Consider the following 18,939-nt stretch of genomic DNA (forward strand, 5'->3'; position numbering starts at 1 on the left):
TTCCTTTTCCTTCACTGTTGAATATAACGTGATTTTTTTTTTTTCTTCCTCCTTGCAACGTGTGGTTGTTCTTTGTGTTCCTTGAGTTTACTTGGCTTTTCCCAGTCTGATTCTCCATCTATTGCTTTCTGCTGCTTCTGCTATTAAGTAATGCTGGAAGATGCTGAGCCCCTTTCACCCTCTTTGTCTTATGGAAAGCGATGGCATTTTACAGAATTGGTCCCCGTGGTTGTTACTAGCCTCTCGCTTGCTAAGCCTAGGAGCGGAAGGCTTCTTCTCTGTCTCCTGAGAGATTAAGTTGTTTTGGAGCTGACAACAATTATAGTTATTTGTTTTTATGCAGTGACCCAGTTCCAGCCAGTTGTTCTTCAGGATGGAACAGTCAGAAAAAGAAAAAAACCAACTTCTTTCTGCCTAACAGCAAAACTTGCAGAGATACAGACTGCAGGCTAGAGAGGTATAAAATGCAGCTTGTTTATCGGGGATTTTTTTTTTGTGTATTAAGTTAGAAGCGTAGTTGCCTTATTGCTGCATTTCAATCGAAGCTTTTATTATAAAAATGGATTTTTTAAATTTTTTTTTTACTATTCTTCTTAAGGATGTGTTGGCCAATATTTATATGTTGCGTGTAAAATTCTGTCCTTGTGTTCTCATGCTATAGTCTGTATTAGAGTAAATAGCAGGTTGTAGCTGTATTTAGTAGAAAAAGGTTACCATAATAAAGGCACTTAGTCTTTGGGGATTTTTTTATTTGTAGGCTTAAACTTTGTAGCAGTCTATTGGAAGGACATCAGTCAGAATACCCTGAAAGGGGATGGGGAAGTGCAAGTGCTGAGGATAGAATAATGAGGAAAAAAATTTGAATATCAAGGTGAGTTCATGCTGACTACTTATTTTACTTACTCTGTTTCAGTAGCCCATATGCAGTATTGTTCTACAGAATCCAACTGTTCAGTTCAAGCAGATCAGTTTCTCTTTTTATTCCTTTATTATATTACTATTTTATCCCATCCTCTTGTATTTAATGCAGCACCTTCATTAAAAGATCTAATACTTCAGACTTAGTAAATTGAAATGTTTACCCATTCAGCCAGAAAACATATGTTTTATCACCCAAATGAAAAGTGCCAGGTTTTTAATTATTTCAGTAGCAGCATTTCTGCCTCTTAGTACTTTTGTGATGAAGACACAACTTTGCATTTGCAGCAGTAGCTTTCAATGAAAAGTTTCTCTTGGACTTTAGATTCCTGTGGTGCGTTAATAGGATGGGTAGTATCTTGAGTCAAACAGCTGTTATTAGCAGATAGTCTTTTATGTAATTTGATTGTCTTTGATCTACATTTAATGCAGGCTCTGAAATATTATGGACAAGGATATAAATGTCTGTTTAACAGTGATCTTGGAATATTTTGCATAATAAAACTCATGAAGAATATGGCACACAATTAGTTTGACAGTACTTAGGTTTTGAATTTTAGCAGTATGAGGAAAAGGCAGGTAGAACCTTTAAAAATTGTGCTAATGGTGTTTTTCTGTTGACTTTATTGATTTTTTTTTTAATTTAAAATCTTTGAGCATGAATAAGACTTAATATGGATTCACTTTTCTAAAGTGCTAATTCAATATTTGAAAATATCTAGTCTCTCTTTGTATATAGAAGTATCGAAGAAGGACAACTTTCTCCTGTGACAGAAAATGATTTGAAGAATAGGGATATAGTCCGAGATCATCCTTGGAAAACTGGTGCAGTCGCACAATATCTGCACTGAAAGAGGAAGAGATTTACAGTCAGCATATGTGCAATCAACATAAGGTGAAGTGTGCAGGTAAAAGAAGCATGCCCCTGTACATCACACTTAAGAGAGCCTTTCTCATTATACTGGCTCAGTACTGGGGCCAGTTCTGTTTAGTATCTTTATCAATGATCTGGATGAGGGGATCGAGTGCAGCACCCTCAGTCAGTTTGCAGATGACACCAAGTTGGGCGGGAGTGTTGATCTGCTGGAGGGCAGGGAGGCCCTGCAGAGGGACCTGGCCAGGCTGGGTCGTTGGGCCAGGGCCAACTGTGTGAGGGTCAACAAGGCTGAGTGCCGGGTCCTGCCCTTGGGTCACAACAACCCCATGCAACGCTACAGGCTGGGGGAGGAGTGCCTGGAGAGCTGCCTGGCTGAAAAGGACCTGGGGGTGTTGGATGACAGCCACCTGAACATGAGCCAGCAGTGTGCTCAGGTGGCCAAGAGGGCCAATGGCATCCTGGCTTGTATGAGAAATAGTGTGGCCAGCAGGACCAGGGAAGTGATTGTCCCCCTGTGCTTGGCACTGGTGAGACCGCACCTTGAATCCTGTGTTCAAATTTGAGCCCCTCACTACGAGAAGGACCTCGAGGTGCTGGAGCGTGGCCAGAGGAGGGCAATGAAGCTGGCGAAGGGTCTGAAGCACAAGTCTTATGAGGAGCGGCTGAGGGAGCTGGGGTTGTTTAGGCTGGAGAAGAGGAGGCTGAGGGGAGACCTTGTTGCTCTCTACAACTACCTGAAAGGAGGTTGTGGTGAGGTGGGGGCTGGTCTCTTCTCCCTAGTAACAGGCGATAGGATGAGAGGAAATGGCCTCAAGTTGCGCCAGGGGAACTTTAGGTTGGATATTAGGAAAAACTTCTTCCCTGAAAGGGCAGTCAGGCACTGGAACAGGCTGCCCAGGGAAGTGGTTGAGTCCCCATCCCTGGAGGTATTTAAAAGAGGTGGAGATGTGGTGCTTGAGGACATGGTTTAGTGCTGGACTTGGCAGTGCTGGGTTAACAGTTGGACTCGTATTTATATATATCGTATTTATATTGTATTTATATATATCATATTTATAAAATGCTGTTATCTACCTTTTTGTTTAGGTTTCTCCAGATCTTTAAGGATAGATTGTTTTCTGCAAGCTCTGCCTAGAGTGTAAAACTCCAGATTTCATTAAGTCTGTGCTACAATGATGATTGATGCTCCTTAAAGCTTTTGTGAGAATGTTTCTGCTTTACCTACGTTGACAGATGCCATATACGTCGTATTGTAAAGGCTGCTCGTGTCGATGGATCCTGTTGTTGCCATTTGGAGATCGTGCTACTTAAGAGTGCGCTAATGTTATGCTGGTGAATTGGTCCAATATCGAGTCAGACTGAAGAATGCCACCCCTTAAACCAAGGAGTTAAACCTTGCTTCCTCTCCTGGACCAGAATTGTACATCCAGTCAGAAGAACTGCTTCAAAATAATGTAGATAATTCCAACCTTTCTCCACTTGTTAAAGACAAACTGTTCTTAGCTTGCGAATAGCGTGATGATCCATTTGGCTTATTTACTGTTCTCTGAGATAAGATGTATTAAGCTAGCGTTTGCCTAAGCCTAGTGAGAGAAGAGAAAGGAAAAGTAGATGGTTTATCAAAATCAGCTCCCTCTCTTTAGGCGGCTGAGTGACTCTTTGAACAGCAACACAGCCTAAATACCTGGATTTTACTTTTATGATGTATGTTGCAGCCTGACCCGAAGAGCCAGTCTACTGCTGGGAGTATAAGAGGATGAGTTCAGTGCCTGGTGTTCCTACAGGAACTGGAGGTGAGCAGCAGTATTTGCAGGTTTGGAGCTGCTCTTGGGCCTGGAGTGTCCAGGCTAAGGGTTGTCACGGTGCTGAGATAAGCTCTCCTTTGTTTTACTCTCTAGCGCTGTGCTCAGAAGGTCAAACTGAGGCCTGAGGCTACAGTGGAGTTTAGACCAGATTCATGTGCCAGTTACAAGATTGGGTTTTTTTATTATTATTACAGTCCTTGTGGCATTTTATGTAGCACATACTACAGGATACAAATTCTGTTAGAGCTGGGAATAGTCTCTTTGCAGTAGCTCAGTTTGACTCTTCGCAAGGCCATTGCGGAGCCGTGGCAGTGCTAGGGACGGCACACAGCAGCCTTGCTGCGGGGCTGGCAGTGTACCCAAGGACCAAAAGCCCGTTGTGCTACTGAAGTGGAAGCAGGCTGCTTCCCCAGAAGCTACTCCCAGTCCCTTCAAAACGTTATTTCCAGGCATGGGGTTGGGTAGCGTCACAGCACAAGGGTGGCTCAGTCACACACCGCAGAGCGTGGAGTGTGTGCGTACAAGGAACACTTCTGTACGGGACTTTTTTAAGAAGTAATATTTAGAACCTTGTTGTTCCAGTGTGCATGCTTCCATGTGATTTATGACGACTGTAAATAAGGGAATGTGTTACATTTTTTGGCATTTTGTCTTTATGCAGAAGAATTAAAGACTTTAACTTTAAAAATCCCCTTTAGTCTGCTCTTGCTGTTGTTATGTTGTCAGAGTTTCGTTATAAAAGGGATATGTGGGTTCAGTAGTCCTTTTTTGTTGTTTGTTTTAAGGTGCTTTTTTATTTTGGGGGGGGGGGGGGGGGTGTGTGTTTAGCCCTTGCTAAAAGGAGGAAGGAGGACTCTTCGGAGAGTAAATCAAACTCTTGTAGGGGGTTTACAGTACAACTTGGGTTGTGTCCAACTCCTCAGTTTGTATTTTGACATCTTGTCACAAACTTGTATTTAGTGCATTATAACCTAGTAGAAGGGAGCAGCTGAAGCCCCAGCACCCATTCTGCCATGAGAAAGGTGTCCTCCTGGAGAGGATGGAGCTGTTAGGTGAGAGTAATAGGCTGTCATGAAATACTTAAGCTCAGCTGTCAGAGCCCTTAAGCTTTTGCCGAGGATGGATGGGCCTGCAGTGGATTTATGGACACAAATCCATAGGACTGGTAATTCAGTAGTCCTTAAAAGATCTTGTACCTTCAACTGAGAAATACTTAGACTAGAAATAGAATAACCAATGTGCCTACGGCTGTTAAATTTTGGGCAGTTTTTTTCCCTAATCCAGGTTCTGTATGCTTGGACAAGCTATGCTGGCACAAGGAAAGGAATAATACTGAGCAGATGAGGTTTGAGGTCTGCTGAAGTTATTTCATGCAGTGCTGCTCCTGGATGTAGAACCATTATAACGTCTTCTAATTAGTACCAGTACCCTCATCAGTCTAAACAGAGCAGTTAAAACTGGAATGCAATCCATCCATTCACTTGTTTATCTAGCCAAGGCTATTTGACATAAGACTTTACAACTGAGGTAAGCAAAGCTGAAGTCTGTCACTCTACTCCCGGTTTGTATTTGGTAGCCTTCCATTAATTTTACCTATTTTAGTTAAATCCAGTTTGCATAAATCTGTGCTCAGTTCGTAATTAAGCCAAAATAAACTTTGAACTTCACCAGCCAGGTTTACATTTCTTCCAAGAAGTGACATGTATCTGCTGTTGGCATGCTTCCACTGGGAGAATCTCCGTACAGCTGGTACATTATCTGTGCTTGTAGAAACAGTCCTTCACTAGCAGTTCTGAAATGCCATTGGTTATGTGTACTTTGTTTTGGTTTTAAAACTGCTCCTTTGAGGTCACAGTGATGAGGAAAGTGTTTTTCTGGGGATTTTCTTTACTGACAAGGACAGAAAGATGCAAGGCAGCTGTAACCCCTAAGCTGTGTTACAGCAGGTAGTTCTGATTGATAAACTGAATTTAATTTGTACGTAGTGCTACACTAAAAGTACCGCGTGGCTTCCAGGCTGGAGCTGCCCTCTGTCTGGCTTGCTTGGATGCATTCAGGTAAACACGCCATTCAAGTCATCTTATCTCAGAGCAAGGCTGGAGGAGATGGAGTTTGTTTGTACGTGTTTTGAACCCATGCTGAACTTCAAGCGTGTCCTTGGTTCAGGAACACAGTTCTGTTTTCCATAGCAGTGTGTGGGAAAGGAGGGGTGCTAGCATAGCAAACTTTCTTGCAGGAGCACGGATGTTTATGCAGATGCCACACAGAAGGTGTGTGAATGTGTACGATTATGGTAAGGCCAGGCAAAGGGAAAGGAACTGCCAAAGTATCCCTTACATTGTACTATTTTCAGATCTTAGCGTTTCACTGAGCACAGAGCCAACTCGACTGTTACCGCCCAGAGGCAGGCATTTTGGAGACATCCTACAACAGAAATTTCTGAGGAGAAAAGTACAGGACCTGTGTACAACCTTTGAGGAAAAACCCAGGAGTTGATGGAAAGTGAACACAGTTCTCCCTTACCTCTTCTCAGAGTACTACAGCTTTCAGCCAGGAGCACTAGGTATGTAGACATTCCACCCAAAAAGCATTATTAAACAGCTAAAACACCATTTCCAAATACATGCTTAACAGGAGTCTTTGAGATACATGCATATAATGAGAATGCAGATGCAATTTGTAGAAGTGAAACATTTTAATTCAGTGCATTCTCAAATGGGAAAAAAGTGTAAAAACATTGAAAAGTCAAGCAAAAGAATGCGAAAAAAAAAAAAATCAATAGAAAGATAGCCAGCTGCTGAGATTTCAAACTGTTTAATTTCTAAAAGCCATTGCAAATTATTGTCTGAAGACTCTTGGTCTGGCTTGGTGCAGTTCCCAAGGCAGGCTGGCAGGGAGCAGTCTTCTTTCCACTTCTGAAGCTGTTAGTTTTGCTGGGAAGTTAGTGTGAGCGTCTGCGTGTATTCATCCATCCATTGTCTGGCACAGCTTTGCCAAAAAAAAAAAAAAAAAAAAGTCATTGAATGGTGTTTGTGCCTTTTTGGAAAAAATAGCATGCATTTCTCCTGCTTTTAACGAGACAGTGTACAGTAAGCTCTGTCAATTCACCATGAAGAGCATCTTCAACACATCTGAGGAATCCTGAGCTTCACTGAGCAGGTGCTTCCTCTTGGCCTTCAAGACCACATATATAATACTGCAGTCATCTCCGGTAGAAGAAAATTCAGCAGTTTTTACTGTGCTGATCTGGGTCCCTTATCTGACTTTACCTTCTTACCCTTGCTTTTATGCCCAGAGTTAAAAGCAGCTGTAGATACTGTGCTGTATGGTTTTGCGCAGCCCTGAAGAATGCCCCTTTTTATATCTGCAAACTGAAAAAGGGGTAAGAAGGGCTGCCCGGTTATTTATCAGACTTCAGCTGGGATGTTCCTGTAGGCCATTCTGTTCAACCATCCAAAAAAGGTTAATCAGGAACCAAGAAGAAACAAATGTGCTCCTGGAAACTACTCAAGATTTGAGTTTAGAGACCTGGAGTTAATGGGAGCATGTGGTGAAGAGGCAGAAAGACTAAGATATGGATTGCATATGGCAGGTGCTGTTCCTCTGATGTCTTAATTACTTCAAATAATATGGATCCAAAGCAACATACTTGTTTCAGCTGCAATTATGCTGTTTGGACAATTTCTTCTTCGTAGCAGATGAAGGTGTGTACTGCCACCCCCCGTGCCTGGTGACTGTGTCCTTTCTACTCAACATGTGGACAGCAAGAGCTCCAATTCTATGTAAATAATGACTGGAAACACAAGTCAAGAGTAGCAGGCGTCTTTCATTTCTGTAAATAATTACATGAGACAGTTGTAGCTTGTGAATCCATGCTTCATTTCCACAGTAGAGATGCAAATTCTCCCTCTCAACATACACTTCAACCTTGCTACGCATGAAGTATCTTCATAAAAAAACCCAACAAAACACCACCTGTCAATATGTACTCAGAAAGCCTCTCCAAAAAACATTGCTGGGCTTTGGTAGTTGCTTTTGTGTTATGCTGCTCAAAATAATAAAAAAACCCCTACTTCTGTTTGTTACTTCTGCCATCCATCAAACACATGCCATTGCTGATCTTGCAAGTGTTACTCAAGTACAGCCTGTCATAGTAATGAATATTAGGTTCACTTCACCCAGGTTCCCTGGAAGACATGTTTATGCTCTTTAATCTGTCAAATACCTGCTCCAGGGCTGCTTTACACCTGCTCAGCTGATGGTGAAATTTTCCCTTACTGCTGTTTGAGTGTCTGGTCTTTGAATGAGCCAAAGAGCAGAGAGTCTCGAGAACTGCAGTGGTTGTTGCAAGCTTACTAAATAAATATGCAGGTTAAAGGGGAAAAAAAAAATCCTCATTGCAGCTTTCGAAGTAGTCTCATATCCCTAAATATCTTTAGAAGTATTTTGGACTAAGGCCACATCTGCACTTGAAACCTTTACTGGTGAAACGTGCAGGATTTTTATATTGTACTCAGAGCTCAGTAACTTACTGATACTGACTCCATGCAATTACCTTGATTGAGCTAGATTAGGTACGAACGTGTAACTGCGTTTCTGTCAAGTAACCACAGCCAAGGTTTGCTGGCTTTCTGCTGCCTGTGAGAGAAAGATGAGGCTGATCCAGTAAAAATGTAGACTGTCATGCAAACCATACATGATCCAGAAGAAAGCTTGCTAAAACTAAGCTTAAAATCCTATTTTTGGTATTCTGATACCATGATTATAATTCTGCTCTGGTTTTTTGAACTTCTATTATCATAGCTATTGTACAGTGCTAATTTTTTTTTTTTTTTAAGAAAAGGCAATGAAGATACTGATAGTGAAAAGAAGTTAACTGTATGCTGCAGGCAGTAACCAAATGCCAGTAATGAAGAGGCCAGCTGGGCCAGTGCAACACATGATTCAGTTTGGGATACACAGGTGAGACGTGGCTAGAAGACACTGCTTTCTTAGAATTAATGCAAAATTGTGCCAGCTTCTATGGCAGGTGGGAGCTACTGTGGCCATAGGTGACAAAAGCTCTTACAAAGCCTGTCATTCTTGAGAACTTACCTTTTGACAGCAGAAAATTTATGACCAGAAAGTATAGGATGAATGAGTATTACCTAAGTGTGCTGGGAAGAAATGGATTCAATGAAGTAGGCTAGGGGTCTTGTTAGAGGAAAAAAGGATGAATATCCTGACTGGGCTTTGCCCTCTCACGTGTTGCTCCTGAGAACTGAAGCAGGAGGAGGCACTTTTTTTGTCATTTTTAAGGTTTCAGTTGAGGCATAATGACGGATTTTTTGTAGTGTACTGAAAACAGACCATCTCCTCTAAAGCTGAATCAGAATATGCAAAGGCTGCATCTGAACAAGCAGAAATATAACACATAATTAAACACTTTCAGGGGTAACTGCATACCTTGGAAACTGAGTTCAAACAAAACAAAAGTTTACTTTGAGAACAGTGTTATTTCCTTTGCTTTATATCTTACTAATGTCAATAAATTTTATTAAATTAAGAATATTATATCTCTTTGATTGTTTTAACCTTAATCTGACAACAGTTGTTATGTTTGCTGGCCTGAGAAGTGAGAAAAATGCCTCTTGAAAAAAGGAAGAAAACTGATTTTGTTCTACAATGGGAGAAACATCCCATTCTCATTGCTACCGTATCACATTTTGAATACCAAACCTGCAGAAATCTGAAGGTTATATTACATTCCAAAAATACTTTAATGCCTTTTTAAATATGAATTCTTGCTTGCTTTTTGGAGATAAAATCACTTTACCTAGAAGTAACTTTATCGTTGTTTTTGTACGTTTACCCCCCGTGCCTTTGTCACCGCGATAGCTACCTCCAGCATCCAAAAAGAAGCACCAAGGCCAGAAGGAGAAAACGCTGCCCGCTTTGCGTGCATCCCTCTCTGAAGTGTCCCACCAGCCGTCAGTCCACGAGGGCTGCAAAGGGCTTTTTATTTAAAGCCGTGCTCGTGTCCGGCTGTAGGAGTTGTCCAGGTTGTTGTTGTACAACGGCTGTTGTACAGTGTCGGTATGCACCAGATCTCGCAGATCAGTAGGATCTCACTGTGGAAACACCATCCGTTTGCAATTAAAACCACCTGAAAACTCCACTTACTGAAGCATAGTAACCTCACGGCATTACCCAACCGTGTTCAATAGCAATATGAGATATTATTTAATGTCATTTCATAAAGTATGAATTTAGGTGGTAACGGTCTGCCGTAGGGCTTGGACTGCCCGTTGGGATACCACGTGCTCCTCGCGGCGCGAAGCGCCGTGCTGATGACTGCAATCCTTCCTCTTTAAATGACGGGAATCTGTATTTTTCCTTTTGTTTTGGCCGTATTTTTGTTGTTTAACACGGGCAGCGCCTCGCTCCCACGCCGCCGGCCCCGGCCCCGCCCCACAGCCAGCGCGCGCCAAAACCGCGCGCGCCGCCGCGCTCGATTCTCCCGCCAACACGCCCCGGGGCGGGGCGGGGCGGGGCCGGCGGGCGCGGGCTGAACCATTACACCCGCCGGGGGGGGGGGGGGGCGGGGGTCGGTGTCCTCAGGGCAGCGGGGGCCGCGGCGGGGAGCGTGTTTGCTTCGCGCCCGCCAACGGGCGGGGGGAGGACGCGGGCTGGCGGCTGCGCTTTGCCCCTTCCCCCGCGTACCTGTCCCCGTGGAGGGGCCGGCGCAGGCGCCCCGCAGGGAGGCGGGGCGGGCGGTGTCAGTCAGCGCCGGCGGGAGATGCGAAGGGGCTGAGCGGGAAGGAAGGCCGCTCTCCCTCACAGCCCGCCGCAGCCTCCCGCTCCGCTCCGCTCCGCTCGCCGCCCCGCTCTCCCCCTGAGGCCACCCCGCGCCATGTCCTTCCGCCAGAGGAGCCCGCACGGCGGCACGAAGAGCAGGTAGCCCTCCCCTTCTGCTCTCCGGCGGCGGAGCGGCGGACGAGCCGCCATCGCTCCCCGCCGCCGCTCCCCGTCCCTCAGGCGGGCCCCGCGCCGGGGCGGGAACCGCGGCCCGCGCGCACCTTGCGCCTGGCCTCCCCGCCCGCCGTTGCGCGGCCGCCGCCCGGGATCCGCCATGTTCGCCCGCCGGGCAACCGGTCGCCCCTCGCTGAGGTGCGGGTCCCCCAGCGAAAGGGAAGCGGGGCTGAAGCTCCGGCGGGGGGCGGGGGTGCGAGTGCCCGCGTCTCCCGTTGCCCCGCTGCCTGCGGGGGCGGGTTGTGCGGCCGTTAACGGCGGAGCTCCCTTACGTGGGAGAGCCTCCCTCTGAGGGACTCGTAAGACCTACGTGTGTCGCTCAGCTTGATTTGTTGAAGGAAAATGAATAACCGACGATGTCTGCATGGGATGATGTTTCAAAGAGGTTAATAAAATGGTTGTCTTGGCTTGTCTGCCGCCAGCCCGCAGCCTCCGCCTCGCTGGTCCCAAGGAAGGAAACGTGGCGCAGACGGAAAGCGGAGAAAGCAGAATGAACCCGATTCCTCCGTTTCTGATGAGAACAAGTACAGGTCTGCTGACAACAGGCTGGACAGGTAGGCAGTGCTTGCAATAGAAACAACTCTCTGCTCTTTTGTTCATCAGGAGCTGTTGAATTGACCGTTGTCCTCAGTTTTTCAAGCCCTGCCTGTTTATAGATCACTCATCGACCATAAATACCTGGTCTTAAAGGAGGGAAAAGAATTAAGTGCGCTGTTCTTATCTTGGAGTCACTTCTTAAGAATAAATGTTTTTCATTGTTACGGCTTGAATTGCATACTTCGTAATTGTCCAACTTCATGCTTGCTTACTGCCATTTATCGTGAAGCAATAACTGCACAAGCCAATTATGTTTGTGGATACAGGCTGTACGTATTGTTGTGGTAAACTTAAAAGTCATCTGTCTTCATATTTCTGAAGGCAGCACGGACCACCTTGAAAAGTTGTGTCTAAGCATGTCAGTGCATGTGTGGTGGGGTCCGCTTCTGGGGTCACTCACTCAGTTCATACTGCTGCTTGCTGCCTTCCTTGCCACTTCCCAACACAGGTAAACTTCAGCTTAGTGAAAGTATCGGGTTTTATATCACTGTCTACATCTGAGCTACTCATGCCACAATCCCTTTAGTCCCTGTTATCAGTGGATGGGAGCTGTGGCCTGCAGCCCAGTTGATTGAATCTAGATTTCTAATCTAGATGGGTTGTGCCCTGTAACTACCCATTTTTCTTTGCTGATAATAAGCAGGGAAGACTTTGGTCAGTGGTTCAAATTACAATATCCAGAGTAAATAGAATGAATTTTGGGAAGCATGTCTGAATAGGAGTACAGAGATGAAACTTACCGATTGCTTCATCAGTTTCAACCTAAATAAGCAATGCTTTTGTGTGTCTTCCAGAATTGAGCTGAACAGGCATACTTTCTGGTTTAGTTTGGATTCAGCTCTGATTGAAGTTGTTCTCTTCCCGCGCTAAAACTACTTTTTGTTTATGCCAATTCGACATTGTCAATATAAAATCTTAAAATGGAAAGAGGATCAGGATGGAGGCTGGGTTATGTAACAGATTAAGTCGGGGGGGGGGGGCTACAGTCTTGTTTTTCTGCACCCCTGGCAGAGTTTGAGCACCATTTGCAGTCCTATCACAGCACCACAGCTTCTCACCACGTGTGAAATGGCATGTGGGGATGAGGGTCTGAAGAAAGATGGCTAAGCTTAGTATGTCTGGCACCAGTGCTGTCACGGAGCAAATTAATCGAGAGAAAAAGCTGTAGATCCTCCCACGTTCTCCCTAATTCTCTGTATACGCAGCACAGGTACAGAATCAACCAAGTATAAAAAGGTATGACACAGTGTTGAGGAAAAATCTCAGATGGTGGGACTAACCAGGTACTGCTGGGATTGCGCTGTTCTCTGCCATGGGAGAGCACTAATTGAATGTGGCCTGCATTTTCTGCAAAGTTAGAAATCGATATAAGCAAATGCTAAAAATCCTTGGAGGCTGGGCAGATATTTGCAGAGGGACCTGTACTGTTTGCTATGGATTTTTAATTTTTCTGAGTTGATAACTGGGTTTTATCTAAAAATAACTTAGTTTGAATTTAACAAAAACTTCAAAGTAGTGCAAGCCGATTGCTGAGCTGGGAGCAGGGAGGGAGTTGGAACTGGTTTTAGCGCAGGTGGATCTAATTCCCTGACTTCAAGGGACTTCTTTGCGCAGAATCCTGGTAAGTCTCCAGAGCATTTCCATATCTACTGAAAAAGCTCTGGTCTGTAGGGTACGGTTTTGAGTTTGTACTTTAGGAAGATCGGTCATCAGGAGGACAGAAACTGGAAAATGTATTCAATAACCTGAATGTAGACAACTGTTGTTGGCTGGGAAGGGATATAAGCTTATTCCTCTACAACAGTCTGAATCTGCTCGTGATGCTAATGGGCTACAATATAGTTGTTAAATACTGGTTTGCCGTCATAGCAAATCTCAGTTTACTAGCTAAAAACTGACTGCTTTTTTTGTGCCTTTGCCTTCTCTACTAGATATATTTTCCCATGGAGAAGCTCTTGGTGCTATCGTGTAATTTTAATTAATTACCTGTACAGTTGAATTCTGTGTTCTAACTTTTGTTTCTTATATAGCTAATGCGTCTGCAATCATGAAAGAATAAGTATTTGTTAACTCATTTTAGTGGAGTGAAAGTAAGTGAGTAAATGAATAAAGTTGGTATTTCACGTACTGTTTTCTGAAGGACACCAGCTTAAAGTTATTGAAAGTGTAGGCTAGGCTACAAGCTACAGTGGTACGTTTCTATAGATATCTACATAAGCTTTTTAAGGGGGAGAACCAAACAAACCCAAAGCACACAACCTCAAGGTGGAACTCTCAACTGATGCTTAATTTTACAATGATGGCATTGTAATAGAACAATACAAGATTTTCACAGCCATTGTGAGTACTGTAAATGAATATATTAAATAGCTATCAAGCTGTGAATGGGGGAGATGCTGGGGGTGGGAAATACAATAAAATAAAATTTTAATATGGAGGCTTTTTTTGCCTTTATTTTTTTTTTTTTTCCCTTCCTTTCTTTCTAGTTTTACAACACCAGAAGGCCCTGGACCCCTTTCCCGGTGCTCAGATTGGGGAACTGCAGTGGAAGAAGATGAAATGAGGACCAGCGTTAACAAAGAAATTGCAAGGTACCCGTGGGTGTTTAAGACGAAGCAGGGAGAGGAGGGGAAATGGCAGTTGTCTTGTAGAATCCATATTGACTTTTATTTTTAACTTCACCATTGTAATAAAATTAGACCAGCCTTAGCTTCCTGTCTGCTGCTTTTAGGTCAGTTTTAGCTTAAGTCCTGCAGGAATGACATAGCATACTCTCCAAACGGTCGATGTGTATCACTAAATATCTCCCTTTTGGAAGAAACCTTTCCTGAATCTCTTAGATTGAATTACTTTGAAGGTCCTTTCACCAATTCCTATTTTTGCATAACGTTGCTATAAAAAGATTTTTAGGGAAAAGACTTAGGAAAAGAAAGTCCTCAGATTTTTTTTTTTAGGGGAAAACTGAAACATTCATTCCATAGTGGAAAGCTGTTAACAGTGTCTGGGTTGACTTCTTCAAGACTGCTGCTTTGCTGAGAAGTAAAATCAACTGTGAGCTGTGACAGTGCAGCCTTACGTGTTCTCTTTGTGTATGTATATTCTTAATACTGATTTGAACTCTTACAGGTACAGAAGAAAACTCCTGATAAATGAATTTTCAAGAGAAAGGAAGTCCTCCTCTGGGAGGTAGGTTAAATTTCTAGCTTAACTGAGGAAAATCCTGTCAATAGGTCTGAATTTTCACATGTATCATGTTGCTTCTGAAAACGCTCCGTTCAAAATAGTTCATCTTAAGTCTGCTCTAACATCGTGGTTCAGTAACATCCCAACCATTCACTTGAAAAGTTTTAGCGTGTTTCTTTGTGATCATCTACATGTGGATTTGTTTTTGAGTATTGCTTGTTACCTAGTAGTCCCAAATCTACAATGTTTTTTTTTCTTTAGTTCTGATTCAAAGGAGTCCACTGTGACTGTAGAACTTGAGACAGATGAAGTGGTTTTGATGAGAAGACAAAAACAGATAAACTATGGAAAAAACACAATTGCATACGATAGATACATTAAAGAAGTTCCTAGGTAAGCTGCTTTTGTTTCTGGAAAACTAAATATTTGATTGTAAGTCATAGCTGTTCTTTATAAGCATATTAACGTACTAAAGTTGGTATCTGAGACATTCAAACAGAAGGCATTTATAAATTAAACTTTCTGAGACTGTTTTTAACAGATAAGTGACACTAACAATCAAATGAGACGTGGATTTTTTTTTTGCTAGCCGGTACATGAGGAATATCCCTTCAAGCTTTCTCATGCTGGAGAAATGGAAGTGAAACTTCTTTTGGTTGTGCTTGTCAACTAGAAGAAATGAAACTGCTTTTTGCAGGCAATTTTCTCATTAGTAAACTAAAAGACAAAATGGACTACAGTTGCTCTTAAGTTTGGAATATGTTACATTCAGAAATTTCATGCTGAAGTTTTCAGATCTATGATTGATAATTTTTTTTTTTTATTTGACTTGAAGACAGAAAAACTAAAAAGTTCATATGAAGCTGACAACTTTTCACTTGTCTGTGGAAAAAAAAACTGAATGCTGGAATTGCACAGTAGTATTTTCTCATAAATAATATAATCACTTAGAATTTGCTGCATTGTAATGAGCCTGTGTAGCAGTCAATCAGTCTTAACATTTAAAACTATGTTATGTCTGCGTGAAAAACACTAATGAATTTTTCATGTCTAATATCTGAATAGATGCCATCGTATACCAGGAGTTCATCCCAGAACTCCAAATAAATTTAAGAAGTACAGCCGTAGGTCATGGGACCAGCAAATTAAACTATGGAAAGTTGCATTGCATTCCTGGGATCCACCTACTGAAGAAGGATGTGATCTGCAAGAAATGTATGTATACAGTATTTGAGATACCTTTATCAAAATTAATATATAAAATTTCATGTTTAAAAAAAAAAAAAAAACACGCCCAGCATAGCCCTTTTTGAGACAAGTCAGTGATTGCTGAATGTTTTCATTAGTTACTTGTCCACACGTAGTGCTATTCAGTTCCTTCTCGGTCAAAATATCTAATAGCTTTCTGGACCTAGTTGGTGGAACTAGAGTTACCCAGTGTCCTTGCAAGGGCATACATATATATCCTTCGCTTCCTTAATGTATGTCCACTGGGTGAAATCGGAGCTCATTCTGCAGTGCTCTGTAAAAGAAAATACCACACCATCGAGGCAAGCTGATTCTTTCAGAGCAGTCTGCAGATTAATCTGTGGTAGACGCAGCGCTGGAGAGTTCTCACTAATTAACAGATCTCATGACTGTTGAGCTTGGACCAATACAATGTACGAGAACCTGCCTCATAGCCTTCTCACTTGCTAGTTCAAGAACAGTGGTATAAATTCTTGTTTCTTGAGCAGAGAGGAGGAAAGAAGTACTTGTAAAATCATCTCAAGGTACTATTAAATTAAAAGCATGGTCACAAGTGTTCACAGTCCAAGCTACGGTGGTATTCTGCTCTAGAAGATGTAGAATAATGCAACTAGTTATTTTCCCCTATAGAAAGCAATAAAGCTGATTAGGGAACATCCAAAATAAAACTGTGGGTCTACAGTATGAAGGAGACACAGATGTAACTAATTCCTCAGGAAACAGTTTTGTGGTAATAAACTGCTGTTCTTTCCTAACAGTGATGCCAGTTTTAAAGCCAATATGGAGCAATGGGATCTAAAAGCAAAGGCTTACTTTTAGCTGCTTTTACTTGTAATTGACGTGAGGGGAGTTGGTATTTCTGCCTGAAGCCTACTGCATGTTGGTGCTGAAATACTAGTCTATCTTCAGATGCTGGGGTCTAGTTCTGTGTACGGTGGATATTAAATCTTATGTTGCAAAATAAATTGATGAAAATCTTGTCTGGAAAAAAAAATTCCCTGCTCTTCCATAACATTTGTTATCATTCGTATTGAGGCATTGTTTGAGTGTTGGGTATTTGTCTTTGAACAAGTTGCAGTGTTCAATCTCAAGACTTTAATTTAGTCCCTGGCCATTTTGGCCATATTGAGCTGACCTACTGTTCTCTCCGGCCCCCCCAGTTTGCTACCACTGTCCCTGTAATCTTTGTAGGTCTCTCTGCTCTTGTTTGGCCATCATTTTCAGAACTGCACCTACAAAGTGCAACTTACTGCTAAAAAAACTGCATTTGTTTTAAGCTGTATGCTTTTTAATTGTTTTACAGTAGTCCTGTTGACCTTGGTGAGATGGAGACGGAATCCGTTGGGAGCAATTCTACTGAATCTCAAACGAGCTGTCAAGATAATGATGTAAGCATATCTGTCATTTGCATAAATATTTGTTAACAATTGGTCCATTACTTGGAATTTGATCCAGAGTAGCCTGAATACATGAGAAATTCCATAATCTACTGTGTTTAGGGACTGTTGATAAAGCTGAGCGATCTTTAAATTCAGACATTTTCCCATCTATGGCCAATATCTGTCTGTAGTCTGAGTTAAGAGAGTTAGAATTTGAGTGACCATCTCAAATGAGAAATCTCACTTCTCGTAGCCTGCAAAAGAAAATTTATCTGTTCAAAGCATGTCAGTTATGAACTGTGATGTACAGTGGAAATCCGGCTTTAGACTGCAATATCTAATGTTAAAGTAGGCTGTAACTTCCTTGGCACACTCAGACTTTTTGAAGTAGGCTCTTTTTATATCCGGAAAGCATTTAGTACAGCTGAGCAGTAACCTTCAGTAAAGACCTAGTAATGTTTTTCTCACTGGATTTGTTTCTCTGGTGAATATTGAATCTGTATAATGTTTTAATAGATCTGTATAATCTGCATATATATATACATATATATATATATACAGATTATACATTATACAGATTATATATATCTGTATATATAATCTGTATAATGTTTTAATAGATCCTTAAACTATTTGCAGGAAATCTTACAATGTGGTTGAACAGGCAGAAGCCTTCAGCCTTCATTTAAATCTCTTCAATCTCTAGACTAGCCTTGGGTTTTTGTATGGCCTGTAAAGTGTAAGCCTCTGTTACAGGGTGGTCTAAACAAATTACAGAAGTTAAATGAATTATTGCATAACAAAACCTGTATTTAACTGCTAATTATTAACTGACTTTGTATTCCAGGATACCTGTTCTGGCACTCCCACCAAAGTTAGACATGTTGACTATCAAGCAGAAGGTGAATTTGACTTGGAAGTGTGTTTGAGTGAACCACTTAAAGATTTCGATACTGTGAGTTAAATAGTCTCGTGCAGACTGTTTTAGCGGAAGTTTCTTTTAAATTTGAGAGGTGAGGTTGATTGTTAAGAGTAAGAAAGCTTAAGCAAAGTTGAAGACTGTTCTCTATGTTGTGGTTGGTCTACCTATTCTCTGGACCAAACATATGTAAAAATACAGTTAAGTTGTGTGACTTCTTTTTAACTTTTAATTTATGTATATCAGATTTTTTTATAAAATGTTTCAATAGAAAAAAATACCCAAAGGCAATGCTATCCTTAAGTAATTATAAATAGTTCAGCAAGATCTTATTGATTTGTTGTTGTTGTTGTTCCTCATTGTGTCCATAATTTCAGTTGTCCACCTGCAGATCAGGAGCAAAGTAGGGAGATATTTTTGAGCCATCTGTATGTTACCTTGCTTTTCCACCTGACTTTACTACAAGGATCTGACTTGAAGTAATACAGGTGGCAGCTGAACCACACTGCTGATCAGTACTAGTAAACTCATCTACTGCAGTTACTTACCGTAAGATTAAACTGCTTTACCTTTTTTAAAAAAAAGCAGATTCTTTTTTATTTGCAAAAATGTTTCTGATTGGAAAATAAATACTCTCAAAAAATTGGAGGTCAGTATGGTAAAGCCCAGGCAATAATGCGTTAAGAAGCAGTAGCCTGAATTTGAAATTTGTAAATAGTCATGAGTCATTTGTTAATACAGTCAAGAAAACAATGTGTAGGTAAAGTGCTTGATTCTTTTTAATTTGCTGATTTTAAATGTAAAACTGTTGTAAATGATAACACTGTACAGATTTTTTGCTGAAGGCAGTTCATGTTTCCATTACCTTTGTACGGGATGTTGCTGGAAAATAAATGGAATTGCATTTATTTATGACTCTTCAACTTCATTTCCTACTAGTGATGTTCTGTGGATAACAAAGTGCAGGAAAATACCGAAAGCTGTGTATCTGAGACTGGTATT

The 18,939-nt window shown here is 41.9% G+C and overlaps 1 protein-coding gene across 1 annotated transcript; it reads left to right on the forward strand.

Moving 5' to 3' along the window:
- Positions 1–1,640: 1,640 nt before the first annotated feature.
- On the forward strand, positions 1,641–18,666 carry SLBP (stem-loop histone mRNA binding protein). Its single transcript, XM_082315939.1, has 11 exons — positions 1,641–1,826; positions 2,882–5,127; positions 5,954–6,163; positions 8,439–8,562; positions 11,034–11,165; positions 13,695–13,799; positions 14,335–14,394; positions 14,653–14,784; positions 15,457–15,606; positions 16,943–17,027; positions 17,866–18,666. Exons 4-11 carry the CDS (start codon positions 8,501–8,503, stop codon positions 17,980–17,982), a joined length of 843 nt encoding a protein of 280 aa, XP_082172065.1. The 5' UTR covers positions 1,641–1,826; positions 2,882–5,127; positions 5,954–6,163; positions 8,439–8,500; the 3' UTR covers positions 17,983–18,666.
- The last annotated feature ends 273 nt before the right edge of the window (positions 18,667–18,939 follow it).

This window comes from Platalea leucorodia (genome assembly GCF_965183815.1).
Source record: "Platalea leucorodia genome assembly, chromosome: 6".
Classification (NCBI taxonomy): Eukaryota; Metazoa; Chordata; class Aves; order Pelecaniformes; family Threskiornithidae; genus Platalea; species Platalea leucorodia.